The 18670-nt window shown below is 38.3% G+C and overlaps 2 protein-coding genes across 4 annotated transcripts in view; both read left to right on the top strand.

Moving 5' to 3' along the window:
• The window catches only part of LOC311167878 (E3 SUMO-protein ligase ZNF451), a gene marked incomplete at both ends in the record, with an annotated part of 78528 nt that extends 75008 nt beyond the window's left edge, over positions 1 to 3520 (top strand). For 2 of the 3 annotated variants that reach the window (XM_084229032.1, XM_084229031.1), the window contains 2 exons: positions 1024 to 1089; positions 3474 to 3520. In XM_084229032.1, the coding sequence (XP_084085158.1) occupies positions 1024 to 1089; positions 3474 to 3520 (113 nt within the window). The remainder of the gene's footprint in view (positions 1 to 1023; positions 1090 to 3473) is intronic. The other variant, XM_084229033.1, reaches the window with a different exon arrangement.
• A 4753-nt stretch (positions 3521 to 8273) lies between these two features.
• BAG2 (BAG cochaperone 2) lies at positions 8274 to 18400 on the top strand (the record flags this gene model as incomplete). Its single annotated transcript, XM_084256517.1, has 3 exons — positions 8274 to 8386; positions 16971 to 17080; positions 17988 to 18400. 3 exons carry the CDS (start codon positions 8274 to 8276, stop codon positions 18398 to 18400), a joined length of 636 nt encoding a protein of 211 aa, XP_084112643.1.
• Between the last annotated feature and the right edge of the window lie 270 nt (positions 18401 to 18670).

Below are 18670 nucleotides of genomic sequence, written 5' to 3'. Positions count from 1 at the left end.
GGTGTGGCTAATTGAAGTAAAGAAAACCTTTTTAAAATTTTACAATCCCTTGTCTAGTTAAACCTTGTTTTTCAAACCTATATTTTTATCGTAGACCTTGTATGCAGTGATGAATGTTTTAAGACACATTACTTTTGACTGACCTTAACTTTGAATTGTAATAACAGTACTTGGGGGTTTTCTCTCTATTTCTGTTTTTTAGACTTAATTTTGTTCTCCATATTGTAAAAATGTGATGTTTTATTTCCCTAAAACATTGCTTGAAATATAGAACAGACTGTAGAAAAGGCAGCAGAATTTTCAGAAATGACACAAGGTGACATCATAACAAATTTTTGCCTCAAAGATATATAAGGCAAATATACTGGCTTTTGCTTATAAATGATTACAAATCTTCAATTTTAAATGCATAAAGCTTTTATATATTTCATAGAACAAATGTGCCCATTTGACTTGTGTTAAGATATTGAAACTGATTCCTCACTGTGACATATATAAATGTATGTAAGTACATATATAAGTATGTACTTAAAATAAGCTAAATATTGGTACTACCATATTTCAAATTTTAAGTGGCTTTTGCAACACCTGGGTATTAATGTGTTTTTATAAAGCCTTAGATCTCTCATTATGAAAGTATATAAGAGGCACCAGTTAAAACCTAAGGTCTTTATGAAGGTGACTGTATATGATTTTCCAAATACAGAATTTTATCTGTTAAAGTATTTTAAGATGATTTCATATAAATCAAATGAGTTTACTTGCTACATCTAAATAAAATACTAGCTTTTAAAATTGTCCATATTTTTTAAATACTCGATTTTATAATTTCTCAGTTTTTTGTTCTGATTTAAATAATATTTGATGAGCATTACAAAAAATCCAACCTATTGGAAAAATGGTGTGATACTAATGACTATATTAAGCTTGGGTATGGAAAAGTCATTGAAAATAATATTGTTTGAGAATACATAAATAATGACACTTTTAAAGAAATATTCATTTATTGATTCCATCTTACAGAAGGTGACAGTGATGACAACCTGGGTATAAAAAGTTCTTCAATAGAAGAATTCAGATCTACAGAAGGTAACCTAATGGAGTTAAATTTTTTTCCGTAGTTGACTGTATATGTATGTAATTTTTTAATTTCTCCTTTTACTTTTCATCCAGGAACTCCTTCCTATCCCTGAATTTTAAAAAATTTGTTTCCTCTTTTAACTAATAGTTTTTATTTTCTCATATAATATGACTTGGGGCAATACTAGTTTAGGAGACTAGAACAAGATCAGCCAGTTATGAACCTTGTACCAAATCCAGTCCACCATCTAGTTTAAAAGTTTTATTGGAACAAAAAAAAAAAAGTTTTATTGGAACATAGCTACACTCTGTTTAAGTAATGTTTTCATATTGCAACAGCAAAGTTCAGTAGCTATGGTAACATTAGAAACCCTGCACCCCATCTCCAAGCCTAAAAATATTTTCTTAAGCTTTATAGAAAAAAGTTTGCTAACTCCTTGGCTAAAAGATTGTCATTTCCTAATTTTTTTTTTATTTTGAGTAGTAAATTTAAAATATGTATTAAAATATTAAAAATTATACAATAGGACTGTGAAGGCTAACTTATCTAAATATATAACTATCTAAATAGAAATATATAAAGTATGTATGTGACATACATATAAATTTTCTTCCTCTAAAAGGAAAAGCTGTTTCTTTCCATATGTTAATGAGAACTTTTTTTATTCACAGAAAATCATTTACTGGTTGTACTGCTGTTTGATTGTATCATATACTTATTTTTTACTTTGGTTTTTCCATAACAAACTTATTTTTAGTAACCACACAGAAAAAAGAAGACAAGGGATTTTAGAAAATACTTTAAGCTTCACTGAAGAAATTGAAGCAATTGTATTAGTATCTTTGAATTCAAGGACAACAGTAAGAGGCTTATAGTACATTCAGATGTAGTATTTGTTGCAAATTTGAGAGTGAGAATGTAGATACTAGAAAGTAGGCAGGGAAATGTGGCCAAACAAGCACAAACAGAATGATCCAGCCAATTTGTTCTCTGTGTGTTTGCTTGCTCTCTCACTTAATTATTTTGATTAGACCATACTAAAGCTTTGTGCTATTAGGAGTTTGAGAATTTGGGTCTGACAATGGAAGTGACATAACCATTTAATAAAATAACACGTTTCTCTCATATACAAAATTCACTGGTTGCACAAAGTTGGCAGTGAATCTAAAGCCTAATTGGAAGCAAGTTTTTGACCAACTTGTTTTCTCAACATGGTCTCTTTAAAGATCAAGCTCAAAGCTTAGCAGGCACATAATGATGAAAGAACTTTTGTGAGTTTTAAATAAAAACTTCCAGTAAAATTGTTTATCAAGGACACTAACAAACACCATTGAGTATCTAAGTAGTTCAGATGGTGCAACTTTATTTGCCACCCATGACTAATCCCATGGAAAGTGTTTGGTTTATTCTTCTGTTCTTGTGTCAACTCTTAATTACTGTAACCTAAAGGTTTTTATGTCTTTGTCAGTCTTCATACCTTATTCTTCATTGCTAGGAGGATCTTTGCTTTTCTTTGCATTTTTCTCATCTCTCTGAATTCATCTGAGGACAATTTACTTACCTAGAATCTAGCTTTAACTTGACAGTGTATACTAGCTTATCGTGTTTTGAATTATAGACAACATAACACCAGTACCCTGGCACAAAAGAAGGTGCAGTTGCATCTTTGAAGGATTGCTGGTGCGCATGAACCCAAGTAGGCTCTGAGAAACTGTCAACTAAATGGGACCTTATGTGAGGAGCTCGTAAAGACCAAGATATTGATACCTAATTCCATCCTTCTGAACTTAGCATCATTTTCAGAGAGACATGGAGAATGACCTGTGAAACCAAGAGTGTCTTGTTCACTATTATATTCCTGTGCCTGGTATATAGTGGGTCTTCAATAATTGCTAAATTAGTTCTTAGAGGTATATAATATATGCTTCTCAGATAATACTATGTAGCCACTAGTTTACTCTTTGCCTTAGATACTAGAAAACTTAAAGATAAATTTTTAATAGTCTCTGAGATTTTGCCATTTCGTGGTTTGTTCTTTTAAGTGTTACATGCATTACTTTGTCTTTGATTTGTTTAATGTTTAATATAGTGATTACCTGTTAGTAATTTTGAAAGTTTATTTACTTTCTATTTCCATGAGCAGGATATAGAAACATGTGAGGTCCTTATTAACATGTTGAGCTCATATATATTAAAATTCAGCTTAAGATTATATACAGATTCTCATATTTCAAAATACTCATATTTTATGATGGTGAAGCTGCCAGTTTGTCCTAAATTGCACCATTTTGATTTTCCTTACCTTGTTGAAGATACAGATGTAGTTGATGAGTCATATATAAAGCATGTTTATTTTCTGCCCTAAATATTAAAATTCTATTTTCTAATGCAGATGTTGAATTAGAAGAAGCTATTAGAAGAAGTCTTGAGGAAATGTAAATAAAGATACTACCACACAACATCAAGTGGCCTTGAAGAGACTCAGAATAATGAATTCTTGAGTTTGTTTTCTAAAGGAGACCAGAAATCTAGTATAAATGTATATGAAACATGCTTTTTTTTTTGCTTTTATATGTTAAAAAATCTGATGTTTACTTTGTATTTTTATGCTACTTGGCAAAAATGTAAAGAGAAGTAGAATACATGTTAATGCAAATATGAATCATGTATTCTAAGTTTCCAGTTAACTTTGAATTCATACATTTAGGTTAAAAGAACTTAAAAAACATATAAAAGCTCTTGACAATTGTTTGTTTCCCAAATAGTGTTAGTTCTTTGTTTTATTTGCACTGTAGAGATGCTTCTGGTTTATTTTTTCAGGAGTGAAAATAAATATAAATAAAGCCATCTTAACTCATTTATTCTGTAAATTCTACTTATGTGGCAGTAAAATATACCATTGATATTTTGGAAGAGAGTAATGGAATCTTATCATGAGAACATTAAAAATTATATCAGCAATGGTTCTTTATGTTCTTTAGAGTAGCACGTTGCTGGAATTAAAAAAATAATAAAACCTCTAATTTCTTTAAAGAAAAACTTTTTCATCCCTTTTACCTGTTTAGACTTTTATGTGATTTGTATTATCTACTGTTTAAAAGGAATGTCAGAATATTTGCAGAGAGTTAAACATATTTTTAACAAATCCTTTTTATATATATTTGTGTATATAATTCTTTAAAAAACAATGTTAAAGGTCCACTCAGGAATAATCTTCCTTAACCCTTTAAAGTTTTTATTTCACATAAGGGTATCTTCATTAGTTATTCACTAAGTTGTCTTGTTTCCTACATTTGTTTTTACATATTTAATTTTTAAATGTTGGCTCCATTGTGTACAATAAAAAATATTACATAATTAGAAGACTACGGAGGGCTTGTCATACTATCTTTGTGTATGTGCTTCATGTTATTTGCCCTGAAAAGTCATCTCTAAAACTTTGAGTACTAATTACTTACCAAATAATATTTTCTATAATTTTAAGACAAAAAAAATCATGAATAAAATATTGTTCTCTGCAACTATTTTAGTGTGAAATAGCATTACCATTTTTTTTAATTACTGTAGTCTTTTCAAACACAAAATTGGAAACCAATTTGTGTTTTTATTCTTAAAATGTCAATTCTATCCTACCTGCTTGCATTTTTTTAAAGAATATTGTAGCTGGAGAATTTAACAGTCATTTTTTAAAAATGACCACATTGTACTTTTAATTTTTTTTTTAAGATTTATTTATTTATTTATACAAGCGCTGGGTACAGTCATAAGCAAGGGAAGGTGAGAGAATTCACCAGAGCCAGAGTGGGGAGCAGAGCAGGCAGAAGGACCGAAGTACACTGCTGAGGGGAGCATTGGGCAGCAGGAGAGATCTGCGCGCCATGTGGGACCCTCCTCCGGTGGCCTGGGAGCAGCCAGGGAATGAACTGGCGCTGCAGAGGCTGCGGGCAGCCTCGCAACCCATCGCTCAACCACTGTGCCACCGGGGAGGCCCTTTTAATTTTTTTAATTTTTTTTTTTAAGATTTATTTTTATTTATGCAAGAACTGGGGTGCAGGCCAGAGGTATGAGAGGGTGAGGGGATTCACCAGAGACCGAGTGGGGAGCAGAACAGGCAGGTGAGACAGGAAAGGTCTGCCATGCCATGTGGGTACTCCCTGGCCGTCTCGGAATCGAACCCATGCTGCAGAGGCTGTGGACAGCTTCACAGCGCTGCGCTCAACCCACTGCACCACGGGGGAGGCCCTGTACTTTCTCATTTTTATGTTAAAGCGGTCAGGCAAGAGTTAGAAGGTAGTCACAGAGCCAAACCTTAGATATCTGCAGGGGCTTGTTCATTAATGCAGAGCAGAAAGGACAGTCCATAAAGAAGAGTGCTTAAAACATATGGAAAAGAGGATAAACACCACTTTGTGTTACCACAGTCATGACGTATGCTGATGCTCTATTAAGAAGCTTTTGTGGTGTTGAGAGTGAGTGAAAGTTTTCATATGACAGGAAAGGGATATTTCATCATAATCCTTAAGAAAATAATTTGGGGGCCTCCCTGGTGGCACAGCAGGTTGAGTGCAGCGCTGTGAAGCTGTCTGCAGCCTCTGCAGTGCCGGTTCAATTCCCGGCTGGCCAGGGAGATACCCACATGGCAGGGTAGACCTCTCCTGCCTCACCTGCTGCTCCCCTCTGCAGTGTTTTTCAGTCTGTCTGCCTGTTCTGCTCCCCACTCTCTCTCACTGTTTCCCCCTATCCCACACCTCTGGCTTGTACCCTAGTTCTTGCATGCATAAATAAATATTAAAAAAAAATTTGGGTTAATGTTTTAATTGTCATTGATTGTATTTCTACTTGTTAAGCAATTAAAAATCATTTTAAAATATCATTATTTGAAACTAATTCAGATAGAAGGACGAATTGTAGTCATTGGATGGCATTACAGGAAGTTATGATTACCTAAAGTAAATGCTTTTAACATCGACAAAGATGGTTATCTCTTCATTACATCATTAATCACTCACAAAATATTGAGTAGTAACCATTTGCCAGTGACTAGTCTTACTAGTCTTTGAGCAAAACAAAGCCCACAATAAATGGAGTACACATTAGGAGAGAGGGCTTTGTACAGAGTGGTAGTGAGCAAGTACGGTTAATGGTGATACAAGTGTTGGGGAGAGAGGGTCCTAATTTTAATAGGCTGGTTAGATCAGGTCAAGGTGAACTTGAGCAAAGACCTGAAGAAATTGAGGGAGTATGCCATGTGAGTATGTATGGGAAAATAATTACAGGTGGAGGGTGATTAAGGTCCAGAAGTAAGCTTGAAGTATTCATTCAAAAACAAGAAGTCTACTATGGTGGAGCGGGATGAGCTAGGAGAGGAGTAGAAGATGAAGTCCTTGAGGAAATTAAGAGCCATTGAAGGTTTCTGAGAATGACTGCTGTGATCTACCTTATTTAAAAGGACTACTGTAATTACTGTATTGAGAGGCATGGGAGACCCAAAAAAAAAAAAAAAAAAGCCAGGAAGGCCCTATAGGGTATTGCAGAATTAATGGTGAGTTGGACCAGAGTGGTAGAATCTGGTTTTATTCTGGAGGTAGCGTTGACAGGATTTCCTTCTGGATTGGATCTAGGATACAAGAGAAAAAGGGTCTTGGATGGCTCTAAAATAACTAGACAGGCTCTCAGCCCCTCACAAAATGTCTTCAAATTTCAAGACAGGATATGACAAAATAAGGAGGTCAAATAATCCCCAATGCCAATAGTTTATTAGTATTTAGACTGCGTTCATAGAGAACTCAGGCTTAAGGGCGTGATCTATTCAAAATATTTAAATGTCTTTGATATATTAAAGGTTATGATTCAACTTTATTATTATCATTTGATGTGAACTGCAAAAGAGGCATATTGTTATGATGAGATGGAAGCAAAGCACAACTTTTAATGTCGGTAAGTCTTTATATCCCAGTCCTTTTACTTATTGACCTTTTATAGTGAATAAGCTAGTGACCTACTACATCTTTACTTTTTTTTTTTTAAGATTCATTTATGCATACAAGAGCTGGGGTACTGGACAGATTGGGGCGGGGGGTGAAAGGGTTCACCAGAGACAGAGTGGGGAACAGAACAGGCAGACTGAGTGAAATACCCTGCTGAGGGGAGCAGAGGGCAAGACAGGAGAAGTCTGCTGCGCCATGTGGGCTGCTCCCTGGCCCGCCAGGGATCGAACTCCTGCTGCAGAGGCTTCTGAATCGCTTCATAGTGCAGTGCTTAGTCCCTTGTGCCACCTGGGAGGCCCCTACATCTTTACATTCTTAACAGATTTGTTAATTGGGCATGAAATGGCCTTAATACCAATTATTTCACCCGAGTTCCAACAAATTTTTTTTAATAATCCAAAAAGGCCATTACAGATCCCTTCATTACAATCGTGGAAAGGAAGCGAATTCATCTTGCTTCCCACACGTAGGTTAGAAAGATGGGGTCGCTCTTTTTATTTCCCTCTAGCTTTTAAAGTGGCTTTATCCGGGTGTTCATCCTTATCTCCGGAAAGTAGTTAACAGGACAGGCCCAGCGAGTGTAGCCTGCCTAGGAGTTGGATTCAAAGCCATCTGTACACAAAGGACCCTTTCTCCCCGTATCTGAGGGCTACTTTTTGTTTTTGCTGTGAATTGTGGGTGCTGGGAGCAACTCAGCGAAGCCACCGCCGAGAAATACGCCCTCAGCCTCCTGCGCCCTCCGCGAGCGGGGAGAGTCGGGCCTCCTCCGGCTTGGGGGCGTGGCGGCCGGGTCTCCGCGGGAGTTTCGGTCGTGTCCGGCTCGGGAGAGCTGACGGCTCCAGGGGGCGCGTTCGGGCGCCCCCTCCCCCCGCCCTCCGGCTCCCGCCGGGCTCCGCTTCCCCGCCCCGGGGCCCTGCCGGCGCGTCCTCTGGCCGCGGCGACCAACGAGCCCCCTCCGGCAGCCGCGGCGGCCGCCCACCCCCCCGACCCGGAGGCCCCGGCACCCGCACCCCCGCGGGCGCGCCTGCCCTTGTTTGGCCACGCGGCGGCCACCGCGCCGCGCGTCTCCCGGGCCGCCCCCCGCGGGCGTCAGAGGGAGGCGGGCGCCCCGCGCGGTGACGGCGACGCCTGCGGCCGCGGGGGCTCTTCACTCGCCAACGCCCGGGAGGCCGGTGACCTCTTGGCCGCCCGCCTCGGAGGCTCAGATGGCTCAGGCGAAAATAAACGCGAAAGCCAACGAGGGGCGCTTCTGCCGCTCCTCCTCCATGGCCGACCGCTCCAGCCGCCTGCTGGAGAGCCTGGACCAGCTGGAGCTCAGGTGAGGCCGCGCGGCGGGCCGGCGGGGACCGTCCCGGGCGGGCTGCGGCGAGGGAGGCGCTCGCTTGACATTGGTTTTCGGTGGGGAAGGGGCAGTTTCGTCGGTTTCTCGGAGTCTGTCCCTCGCCTGGGCTGAGGAAAGCCGCCTTCAGCGGAGCGGAAGCGGCGAGCGTGTGCCCGGCGGTCACGTTCTCGCCAGACGCGCGCCGGGGAGCGGAGGGCGCCGATGAGGGGAGACGAAACTTAGGGTGACTTATTTTAGCTCAGGGGCTGTGGCACTCGGGTCTCCAGAACTTCCGGAGGCTTCTCTGCAGCGGTGTGTAATCTCCCCAAATGCTTTTAAGGTGTTGTCTTCCTATGATGCATTTTCGAGAAGGGCAGCAGGTCAGTGGTCCCCGATGTGAAGGATCAGTTTCTTTATTCCAAACACTTGTTAGACACCCCGAAATCCGCCTGATAGCTGGGATAGAGAGGACTGGGGCCACTGCGGGGCCACGCCGTGGATGGTGGCTGGAGGACTTGAAGGAATAAACACTGCAGCTTCTCCGTCTCCTTTAACTCCGTATTTTACTCAGCCATTCTGTTAACTCTTCTTCCAGAAAAAACGCTGTGACACATGCTCGAAAGTGCTAGTCACCGGCCTGAAAGGGTTGGACAGTCACAGTTTTACCCTGTTTAAGATTTTATTACATAGGTAATTAATGGTAGGCTTCTCTCTAGAATTTCGAAATAACTTCTAAGTTTTGGAAACACTTTTTTAACAGTGGGCTGAACTTTTATGTACTTGTACATATTTCTCACTCAGGTCACTGTGCAGGTGTAGTCAAGCCCCCTCCTCTCCCCCCTACCTCCCACCCCCCTCGACCTCCCCTCCCCCCCACTACACAGAATTTTGTCCCATAATTTTCACTTGGCCTGGGTAAGCAAAGCGGTATGTGAGGCAAAAATTTTAAGAAGCACTGAATGTATGTCTTTTTCTCTCTTGATTAACATACTAAAGCATGTCCTTCAGTATATGTTAGTAGTTGAGGCAATTGTTAATTATTATTATATTACTACCCTGAGAAAAGAGTCAGAAAGTAAGGATTCTCCCACAGTAATTTCATGGATGGCAACAGCTAGAAACCTAAGCCACAACCGCATCTGGGGTTCTCAGATTGAGACAAATGGAACAAGAGAAAAGTAATTCTTCCTCGGGGTTGAACTGGACACATTGAACCCTCAGAAAGAGTGAAGCAAACCTAGGTCTCAGTGGCCTCAACTGCTTACTGCTCCTCTGAGGAATACTTCTTTTTATGGAGCAGGGTCACAAGCAATTCAGACATCTCCCCAGGCCTTTCAGAAGTTGATGCCATACTCAACCATTTTGGATCTCTCTCAAGTCTGAAAGAGGTGATTTTTTTCTTAAAGGAATGAAGAAAAGGTTGCCCCTCCTTCCTTCAAGCTGAGTCATTGTCCTCAAATTTGAGTTAGTGCCTCAGAGTGTGTAAGATGCAAAGACAGAGAGAGCCTGGGGTTCTGGGTACTACTCTGTTCTCATGTTTGATTAATGTAAAGTGAAATCTGATTTCTGTATACTGATCAAAATACAACTTGCTTAATTAACCCTTAAGCTGAGGAGAACTGATGTGTCTAGTTGTTCACATTAAGGACTTTTTTAGTAATTTTAGACTTTTGTAAACTGCTTTTTCCTTAAAAAAAAAAAAATGGAATACTGACTAGAAACTAAGAAAATGCTATTGCTGATCCATTTGAAACCACATGGGCAAGGTCACAGAGAACTACACTGTCAAAGACCACAATCATTTCTAGAACTGCAACACTTTAAAGAAAATGTGATATTTGGGCCTTCCTGGTGGCACAAGGGGGTTAAGTCTCTTCACTGTGAAGCTATCAGCAGCCCCTGCTGACCCACATGACACAGCAAACCTCTCCTGACTTGCTCCCTGCTCCCTCAGCAGTTGATTTCAGTCAGTCTGTCTGTTCTGTTCCCCGCTCTGTCTCCGGTGAGTCCTCTCACACCAAATCCCCACCTCTGGCCTGTACCCCAGCTCTTGTATGCATAAAAAAATAAATTAAATCTTTAAAAAAATTGTAAAAATAAAATGTGATTTTCATGCATAATTTTGCTCTAATAGTTGAATTTCGTATTAAGGAAGATGGACAGTGCAGTGTGTTAGGTAGAGTAAAGCATTTCGACTTGTACTGAAGCAGCTACACTAGTTTATCCATTGTGTTAGAAACTTCTAAATGACAGTAAGAGCAGAATTATGCTAAATGCTTTAGGACCTAGAATATGAACTGGTGTACATGATGTTTAAAATGCTTTGAATGTCTGGCAGCATATTACAAATTGTTAAAGATTCCTTTTGTTTTTAATACTTCACCATGACACTAGCCTTTCTGTTTCAGTCTCCTTTATTGTTTCTCCCTAAAAAAGTTATTCCTTTTTTGTACCATGACTAATTCTAAATAGAGTCTGATATTTGCATTTGTCAGTGGCTGACCACACCTCGCTGATTAATAATTGCTACTTTTAAACAGTTATCATAATTTATAAATAAGATGCTAACATTTGTTCATTTAATAAGCACTGCATATAATATGCAAGGCCCAGCCTTTGTGGAAATGACTATTATCTTCAATGTCCAGGGAAATTGATACTTAGAAAATTGATACTTAGGAAGTGAAATGACTTATCAAAGGTCACAAAACTAGAGAATAATGGACTCCATACTTAAACCTGAACTAAACCCAGGAAGACTGGTTGTAGAGTCTAATACTTTGTCTGACTTTTCAAAATGTATGAATAATACAAAAATAAATATATGAGTTTACAGGAAGATGAACATTCTACTGAAATTGGCTTTTAATTCAGTAAACATTGAGCAGTATTTAATGGCTCCCAGAAGTCTCTGAATGGTCATCAAGCTGTTGGTACTTGGATTGTGGAGAATAGCATAAGAATGAACAAGATAGGACTAGGAGATTAGCTGCTGGCAAATTTCCCCAAACTGATCATACTGTGGCTCCCTTCCCTTTCTATCAACCATTTGTGGTGGTTTACACCGCAGCCAGGGAAAATGAAGATTGGGGCAGGGGGTGATATGAATCGTTAGTCTGGCAGAAAGTCTCTTGTTGCTTAAAGTTTCTTAGGGTGTGTCCGAGTCCCAGGTGTCACAAAACAAGATAGTATCTTGGTTAATATTGTACAACAACTATAATTTAAAGGAACACTTCTTATGTACATTGTTATTTGAACCTTATAATACCCTTTAAGGTAGGAGGAGGACACCTATTATGTCTTGTAGAATGAGGGAGCTGGAGTTTAGAGGAAGTGAGCGGCTTGCCTAAGGCCGTATTACTGATGGGTTACTCTTAACGCTAAAATCACCAGTCCCATTTTTACACTACTGAGACAGTCTCAGTAGTAAATGTAATTTAGTATTTTGGTTAGGAAAATCCTTCAGAATCTTACATTGCATAAAAAATAAGTGATCATTATAACCTTTTGTTACAGGAATATTACATAGGAGATGGGACTGTGATGATAAGAACCTCTTTAGAAATTACTTCTTTCAAGTAAATTCATAATGGGACTGTGCCATTTCATTTTTATAAAAGTACAAATTCTTGTCATTTATAATAAGCCTTCATAATAGTAAGTATGTAATAAATACCATAAAGCTTATGTTTCTCAGCATCAGTTCTAGGCACATTACACATCTAAGCTTGTTTATAAGTTTTTAGTCAATGCTTTCAGTCACTGTTAATCTCTTTACCTGATTTACTTCATCCCTTTACAAAACTATCTCATTGTCTCTGTTTCCTTGGTGAGAAAATTGAGGTAAAGAGTTTAAGTAACTACTCAAGGTCACACAGATAGTGGCAGCACTGGCTCAAACAGTTGGACTGAAGAGCCATTGCAGTTTTCACTGCATACTGTATTTAGCTGACGAGTCAGTAGTAATCACAGTCTGGTGAAATCTCTCTTGTGTCTCTCCTTAAGTGTCTCTCCTTAAGTGTCCCAACAGTTTTTCCCTTTGATACTAGGCTGTGAAGACTTGTCAGGTGCTGCAGACCTGAGGACTAACTAGCTAAGGATGTGTAAGCTTCAGTTTTCCCCTCAGATAAATATTCTAACTAATTTTTTTTTGGTTAAACCCTGCCTAGTTGTGATTTCATGCAGAGTTTTCCCAGCACACAGTCCAAGCCAGCCGTTATTGTGAGGATAAGTCCTTTCCCAATTTGGATATGTAGCTGCTTCCAGGATCTGTTAGTAAAAACAGAACTACCCCTCTCTGCCAAGAGAATTATTGTCAAATGATGTGTTAAGAATCTTGAAGGGTACAGTGAGATGGTCCAACACTTATCTAACCAGAGTTACAGAAGGGAATAATGGAATGGGCGACAGGGCAACTTTGAAGACAGTTCTAGAACTTTCTAGAATTAACAGAAAGGTTGTAGACAAAAGATTGTATATGAGTTGAGTGTTAAGGATACCAATAAACTGCTAAATAGCATAAGTACTGTTTTAACTAGAGATCTAGGTTCAGCTTTTATTTATTTTTCTGAAGATTTATTTATTTATGCAAATAAGAACTGGGGTACAGGCCAGAGATGCCGGGGGTGAGAGGATTCACCAGAGACAGAGTGGGGAATAGAACAGGCAGACTGACTGAAAAACACTGCTGAGGGGAGCGGCGGGCATGACAGGAGAGGTCTGCCGGGCCATGTGGGTTATTTTTCCCTGGCGGGCCAGGGATTGAACTCATGCTGCAGAGGCTGTGGACAGCTTCATAGTTCTGTGCTTAACCCCTTGCACCTCCAGGGATGCCCTAGGTTTTATTAAAAGGAAAAATTAAAAATATGGTATGATCTATTCACTTGACAGATTCGCAATGCCGAGTTATCTGTCACCTCACGTGAGAGAAAAGGGACGTTGTGAAGGAAACAAATCCTATCCAGAGGATTGGGTTTTGAAAAAGAATCACCCAGTAGGCAAAGGTCAAGGATTAAAAAATATTTCAGGAAGAGTGAGCGGCAAATGGCCCCATGATGACAAAAAATACCTTGGAATCCTTACATTCTGAAGAATGCATTTAATCTTTGCTATGAGGTGAAATAATGTAACATAAAAATGTATATAAAAATTTCTGTAAAAGATAATTTCTGTTTTTCACAGGGAAAATGCCAACGCAATTTGTTGCCTTGTAGAAAAATCAAACATAAAAGTTCCAGCTAAGTTTCTCTATATTTGGTTTCATTTAATGACAAAATATCTCCATTATATGATGGGTTATTATATTTTTTTCAATGTCTCCTTTTAATCGATTTTCTTGTTACCAGCTTCATAAACTTACTATTGTAACATTGTTGTAAATGAAACCTTTTTTTAAAGAAAATATTCAGTTCTCTATTGTCTCACATTTGAATATAAACTTCAGAATATTGAAAAATTAATCTCTTCTTTCAGCATCTTATTTACCAGTCACGTGATTAATCTATGTCATTTAAGTATTAGAATTATGGTTTGTGTTTTTAACATAAGTATTTCATATTAGTGCCAACTCAATCTCTTTCATATGTATTGGGCCCTAGTTTATGCGAGAGTCTGCTTAGTGTAAAATGTGTATTTATAAAATGAGTGGTGTTGATGCCGATGTTATTTTAGACAATATTGGTTTTGATTGTGTCTTCCAGTCCAATCTGTCACGTAAGAGTCTTGCCAGCTCTTGCTTTTGACTAGCTCTTTAAACACAGAGTGTAATAGATATTTAGTATCTTGATGAATAAAGAGACTGTGTGACATTACAGTTTATCAGTGCTATTTTGGAGTACAACAGGTGGGTGATTGATGTGGAAAAGGCAGATGTGTGGTTTGGGTGAGGACAGGGGATCCTTATATGGGCACATGCTAAAGTATTGGTCACATTGTTCTTTCTGTGCCCAGATTCAGCAAGCAGGATCAGATCTTCCGTGATCTTGTGTTTCTGAGACTATCTGAATACTGAGGATAGGTCTATCTATCACTATTATTTTGTAAAAGTTGGCAACTTAGTAAAAGGAAGGGCCCTGAAAATAGAGCACTGTAAATGTACAGCACTTTTTCCCTCTTGCTCTCAGGATTCCATAGCCTAGTTCTTTGTGCTGGGCGTGTTCATGTTTACGTGTCCTAAGTGGGCATGGGTGTGGAAAATAATGCTTCTATAGTTTAATTAGTACTTTATACCAAATACCTACTGCACACTCCTTTTAAATTTGGAGTTGAGTTTAATAATGCTTAACTAAAGAACAAGGGGATTTCAGTATAAAGAAAAACAAAAGGTAATCGGATTGGAAAGCAAGAGATTAAAAACAATGATGAGCAATCTAGAAGAACCTACAGAATCAAAAGACAAAGCATTAAAAAGAATAAGTCTAAATCAAGGTTGCCAGATATAAGATGAATCTACAAAAGCAGTCTTTCTCTAACCAGCAAAAACTAACTAGAAAATGAAGTTAAAAAGTATTATTCCCCTAAAGCAACTTGCAAAAGAGGAACAAGACCCAAGTTTAGATCAAGGAAGGAGACAGTAAAAATAAGAGCAGAAATAAATGAAATGGAGATCAAAAAGACTATATAAAAAATGGTGAAAGTAAGAGTTGGTTTTTCAAGAAGATAAACAAAGTAGACAAACTTCTAGCTAGACTAAATAAAGGAGAAAACATTAATAAACAATCACAAGTGAGAGGAAAAGTCACCACAGATAGCACAAAAATACAAAGTCTCTCAAGAGATTACTATAAACAACTACATAGTAATAAATTCAATAACACTGAAAAAATGGACAGATTTTCTAGATTATAGTTTACCAGAACCAAGTCAGGAAGAAACAGATAAATTGAACAAACCAATCACAAGCATGGAAATTGCATCCCCAACAGAAAAAGTCCAGGACCAGGCAGCTTTACAAATGAATTTTATTAAACCTTCAAAGAATTTATGCTCATTTTGTTCAAATTGTTTTTGAAAACAAAGAGGGATTGCTACTTAATGCATTTTACTTTGTCAATATTATCCTAATCCTATAGCACAAGGGAAAACAGAACAACTATGGAATAAGATCCCTGATGAATGTCAGTGCAAAAATCTTTAACAAAATATTAGCAAATTGAATTCAACAGTACATCACAAAATGATTGCTCTATGATCTGAGGGAAAAATGAGGGCAGGATAAGTGAATTAAAAGGAATCAAAAAGTGCAAGAACAAAAAATTGAAATAATTTGTTTTTATTGGTGTAAACTTGATTTACATATCTGTATGTTTTATTTTTTTTTTTTTTTTTTTTTTTTTTTTTTTTTTTTTTTGTATAGAGGCATGCTTTATTTATTTGTTTGCTGGTCTGTTTGTTTGTTTTTGTTTATACTTGCACTGGGTACAGTCAGAAGCGCGGGAGGGTGAGAGAATTCACCAGAGCCAGAGCGGGGAGCAGAGCAGGCAGAAGGACCGAAGTACACTGCTGAGGGGAGCAGCGGGCGGCAGGAGAGGTCTGCGCGCCATGTGGGACCCTCCTCCGGTAGCCGGGGAGCAGCCGGGGATCGAACCGGCGCCGCAGAGGCCGCGGGCAGCTTCGCAACCCAGCGCTCAACCGCTGCGCCACCGGGGAGGCCCATATCTGTATGTTTTAAAAGTATAGGCTCACACTTGTTCAAATGTATGTTATCACACCACACCTACCACCAAAATACTAATAACTTCCCACCCACAGTCCTTTGGGCCCCCTCCACCTTTTGATCCTACCCACCCACTGACTCACCTCTGGTGACCTCAATTCTGCAGTCAGAACCCAAGGGTTTGCTTTGGTTTTGTCTTTTTCTTTACCTTGTTTCTCTGTATTCCACATAATGAGTGAAATTAATCAGAATTTTTCTCCTTCTGACATTTCACTAAGCATAATCTCCTCAAGTACATCCATGTTGTCACAAATGGCAAGATTTTGTCTTTTTTGGTAGCTGAATAGTATTCCATTTTGAATATATCCCACAGTTTGTTTATCCACTCATCTGCTGACGGGCACTTAGTATCTTGGCTATTGTATATAGTGCTCCAGTGAGCATAAGGGTGCATATATATTTTTGGTTTTTTTAAAAGATGTATTTATTTATGCATATATTTTTGAATTAGTGATTTTCCTTTCTTCAGATAAATGCCCAGAAGTAAAATTGTTGGATAATATGGTAGATCTATTTTGAATTTTTGAGGAACCACCATACCATTTTCACATAGGCTGCGCAACTTATATTCCACCAAGTGTACAAGCATCCCTTTTCCTCCATACCCTTGCCAACACCTGCTGTTTCTGGTCTTTTCAATGTGCATGGAAAGCCGTATCTCATTGTGGTTTTGATTTGCATTTCCCTGATAAGTGATGATGAGTATGTTTTCGTGTGCTTTTTAGCTATCTTTATGTCTTAAAAGAAGTGATTTTTATTCCTATTTTGTTCCTAAAAGAGCTTTAAATCTGAGTTGTATTGAACATTAGAGAGATGAGAAAACTAATCTTCCATATAGTAACTATTTTGTTTTCCCAATTTTTATAGGGTTGAAGCTTTGAGAGAAGCAGCAACTGCTGTTGAGCAAGAGAAAGAAATCCTCCTGGAAATGATCCACAGTATCCAAAATAGCCAGGACATGAGGCAGATCAGTGACGGTGAGAGGCATTTTAACAGAAGGGGGCTCTTCTTTTAGGGGTTTATAAATGTGAGTCAATTTTTGCTTGACTTGTGATATGAGTATCCAAGGCTTCAGCATTTAATCTGAGCAGCAGACATCAGCTGCAGCTGTTAGTTTATTACAAAAGCCACTTTACCCAGAGAGATCTTCCAGTTATTCCGGACTCCAAGACCATGGCTAGACGTAATTTTTTAAGAAAGACTTGCAAGCTCAAGAAGAGTTGGCCCCAAGCAATAAGGCCATAAGTTTGATCTCAGGTTCATACTCCTAATTTCAGTCTTTCAGAAGTTACTGGATTATAGGAGATATAAGAGTAGAGGAAAAACATGAGAGATTGAATGCAGAGAAGACAAAAGGAAATGAATTGAGCAGTGAGAACAAAGCAAATTATGAAACTCCTAAACCTTATATATGTAAAATAGTGCTATCATTTTCACATGAAAAGCATAACTGCCATGGAGGAACTTCTGATTTTCTTGCACTGGCACTGAGCTTCCAAATTTGGCTCTTTTGGTGCTTTACAGAACAAGTCAGTGTGCCAGGTAGCTGATGTGGTTAAGTGTGCAGTCAAACTCCAGACGAAAACTCTTACATATATATAACAGGATCATCATCTAGTCATTCTCTTCTCCATCCTGACCAGAGATCAACAAATTAGGAGGAACGTTACATAACAGGATAAACAGAAGATTGCTGTCTTTTAAATAAAAACAGTGAACTGTTAACTCATCAGTTAATCTTATGTTATAGTATTAACTTTCACCTTTAAAAAAATTCATATCAGAGTTGCTTATAGAAAATAGGTTTAGTCACAAAGCCTTGTGCTCTTGACATGGATAAAGTTGATGTCTCATATTAATTGATATTTCAAACTTTATGTTTAGGAGAAAGAGAAGAATTAAATCTGACAGCAAACCGACTGATGGGACGAACTCTCACTGTTGAAGTTTCAGTAGAAACAATTAGAAACCCCCAGCAGCAAGAATCCCTAAAGCATGCCACCAGGATAATTGATGAGGTGGTCAATAAGTTTCTGGATGATTTGGAAAACGCCAAGAGTCATTTAATGTCTTTGTATAGTGCATGTTCATCTGAGGTGCCACCCGGGCCAGTTGATCAGAAGTTTCAATCCATAGTCATTGGCTGTGCTCTTGAAGATCAGAAGAAAATTAAGAGAAGATTAGAGACTCTGCTTAGAAACATTGAAAACTCTGACAAGGCCATTAAGTTGTTAGAGCATTCTAAAGGAGCTGGTTCCAAAACTCTGCAACAAAATGCTGAAAGCAGACTTAATTAATGTTCAAACTTAAAAGCACTAACATATGATATAAAAATGATTAAATATTTTAAATAACTAGGTCTTTGTTAGGAACAATCACTCATTTGATACTGAAAGTTGATTCAGATATGGAAAATACTTGAGTCCTCAATTTTGTTAATAATACAGTTCAAATTAGAAATATTTTAATTATCTTTCTAGAAGTTTTTAGATTGAATTCTTGTCTTGTACTAGGATCTAGCACCTAATATATCTATTTTTTTTACTATTCTGTGGGTACTTAGTATA

This window comes from Talpa europaea, assembly GCF_964194135.1.
Source record: "Talpa europaea genome assembly, chromosome: 2".
NCBI lineage: Eukaryota > Metazoa > Chordata > Mammalia > Eulipotyphla > Talpidae > Talpa > Talpa europaea.
This window is presented reverse-complemented; position numbering and strand designations above follow the sequence as displayed.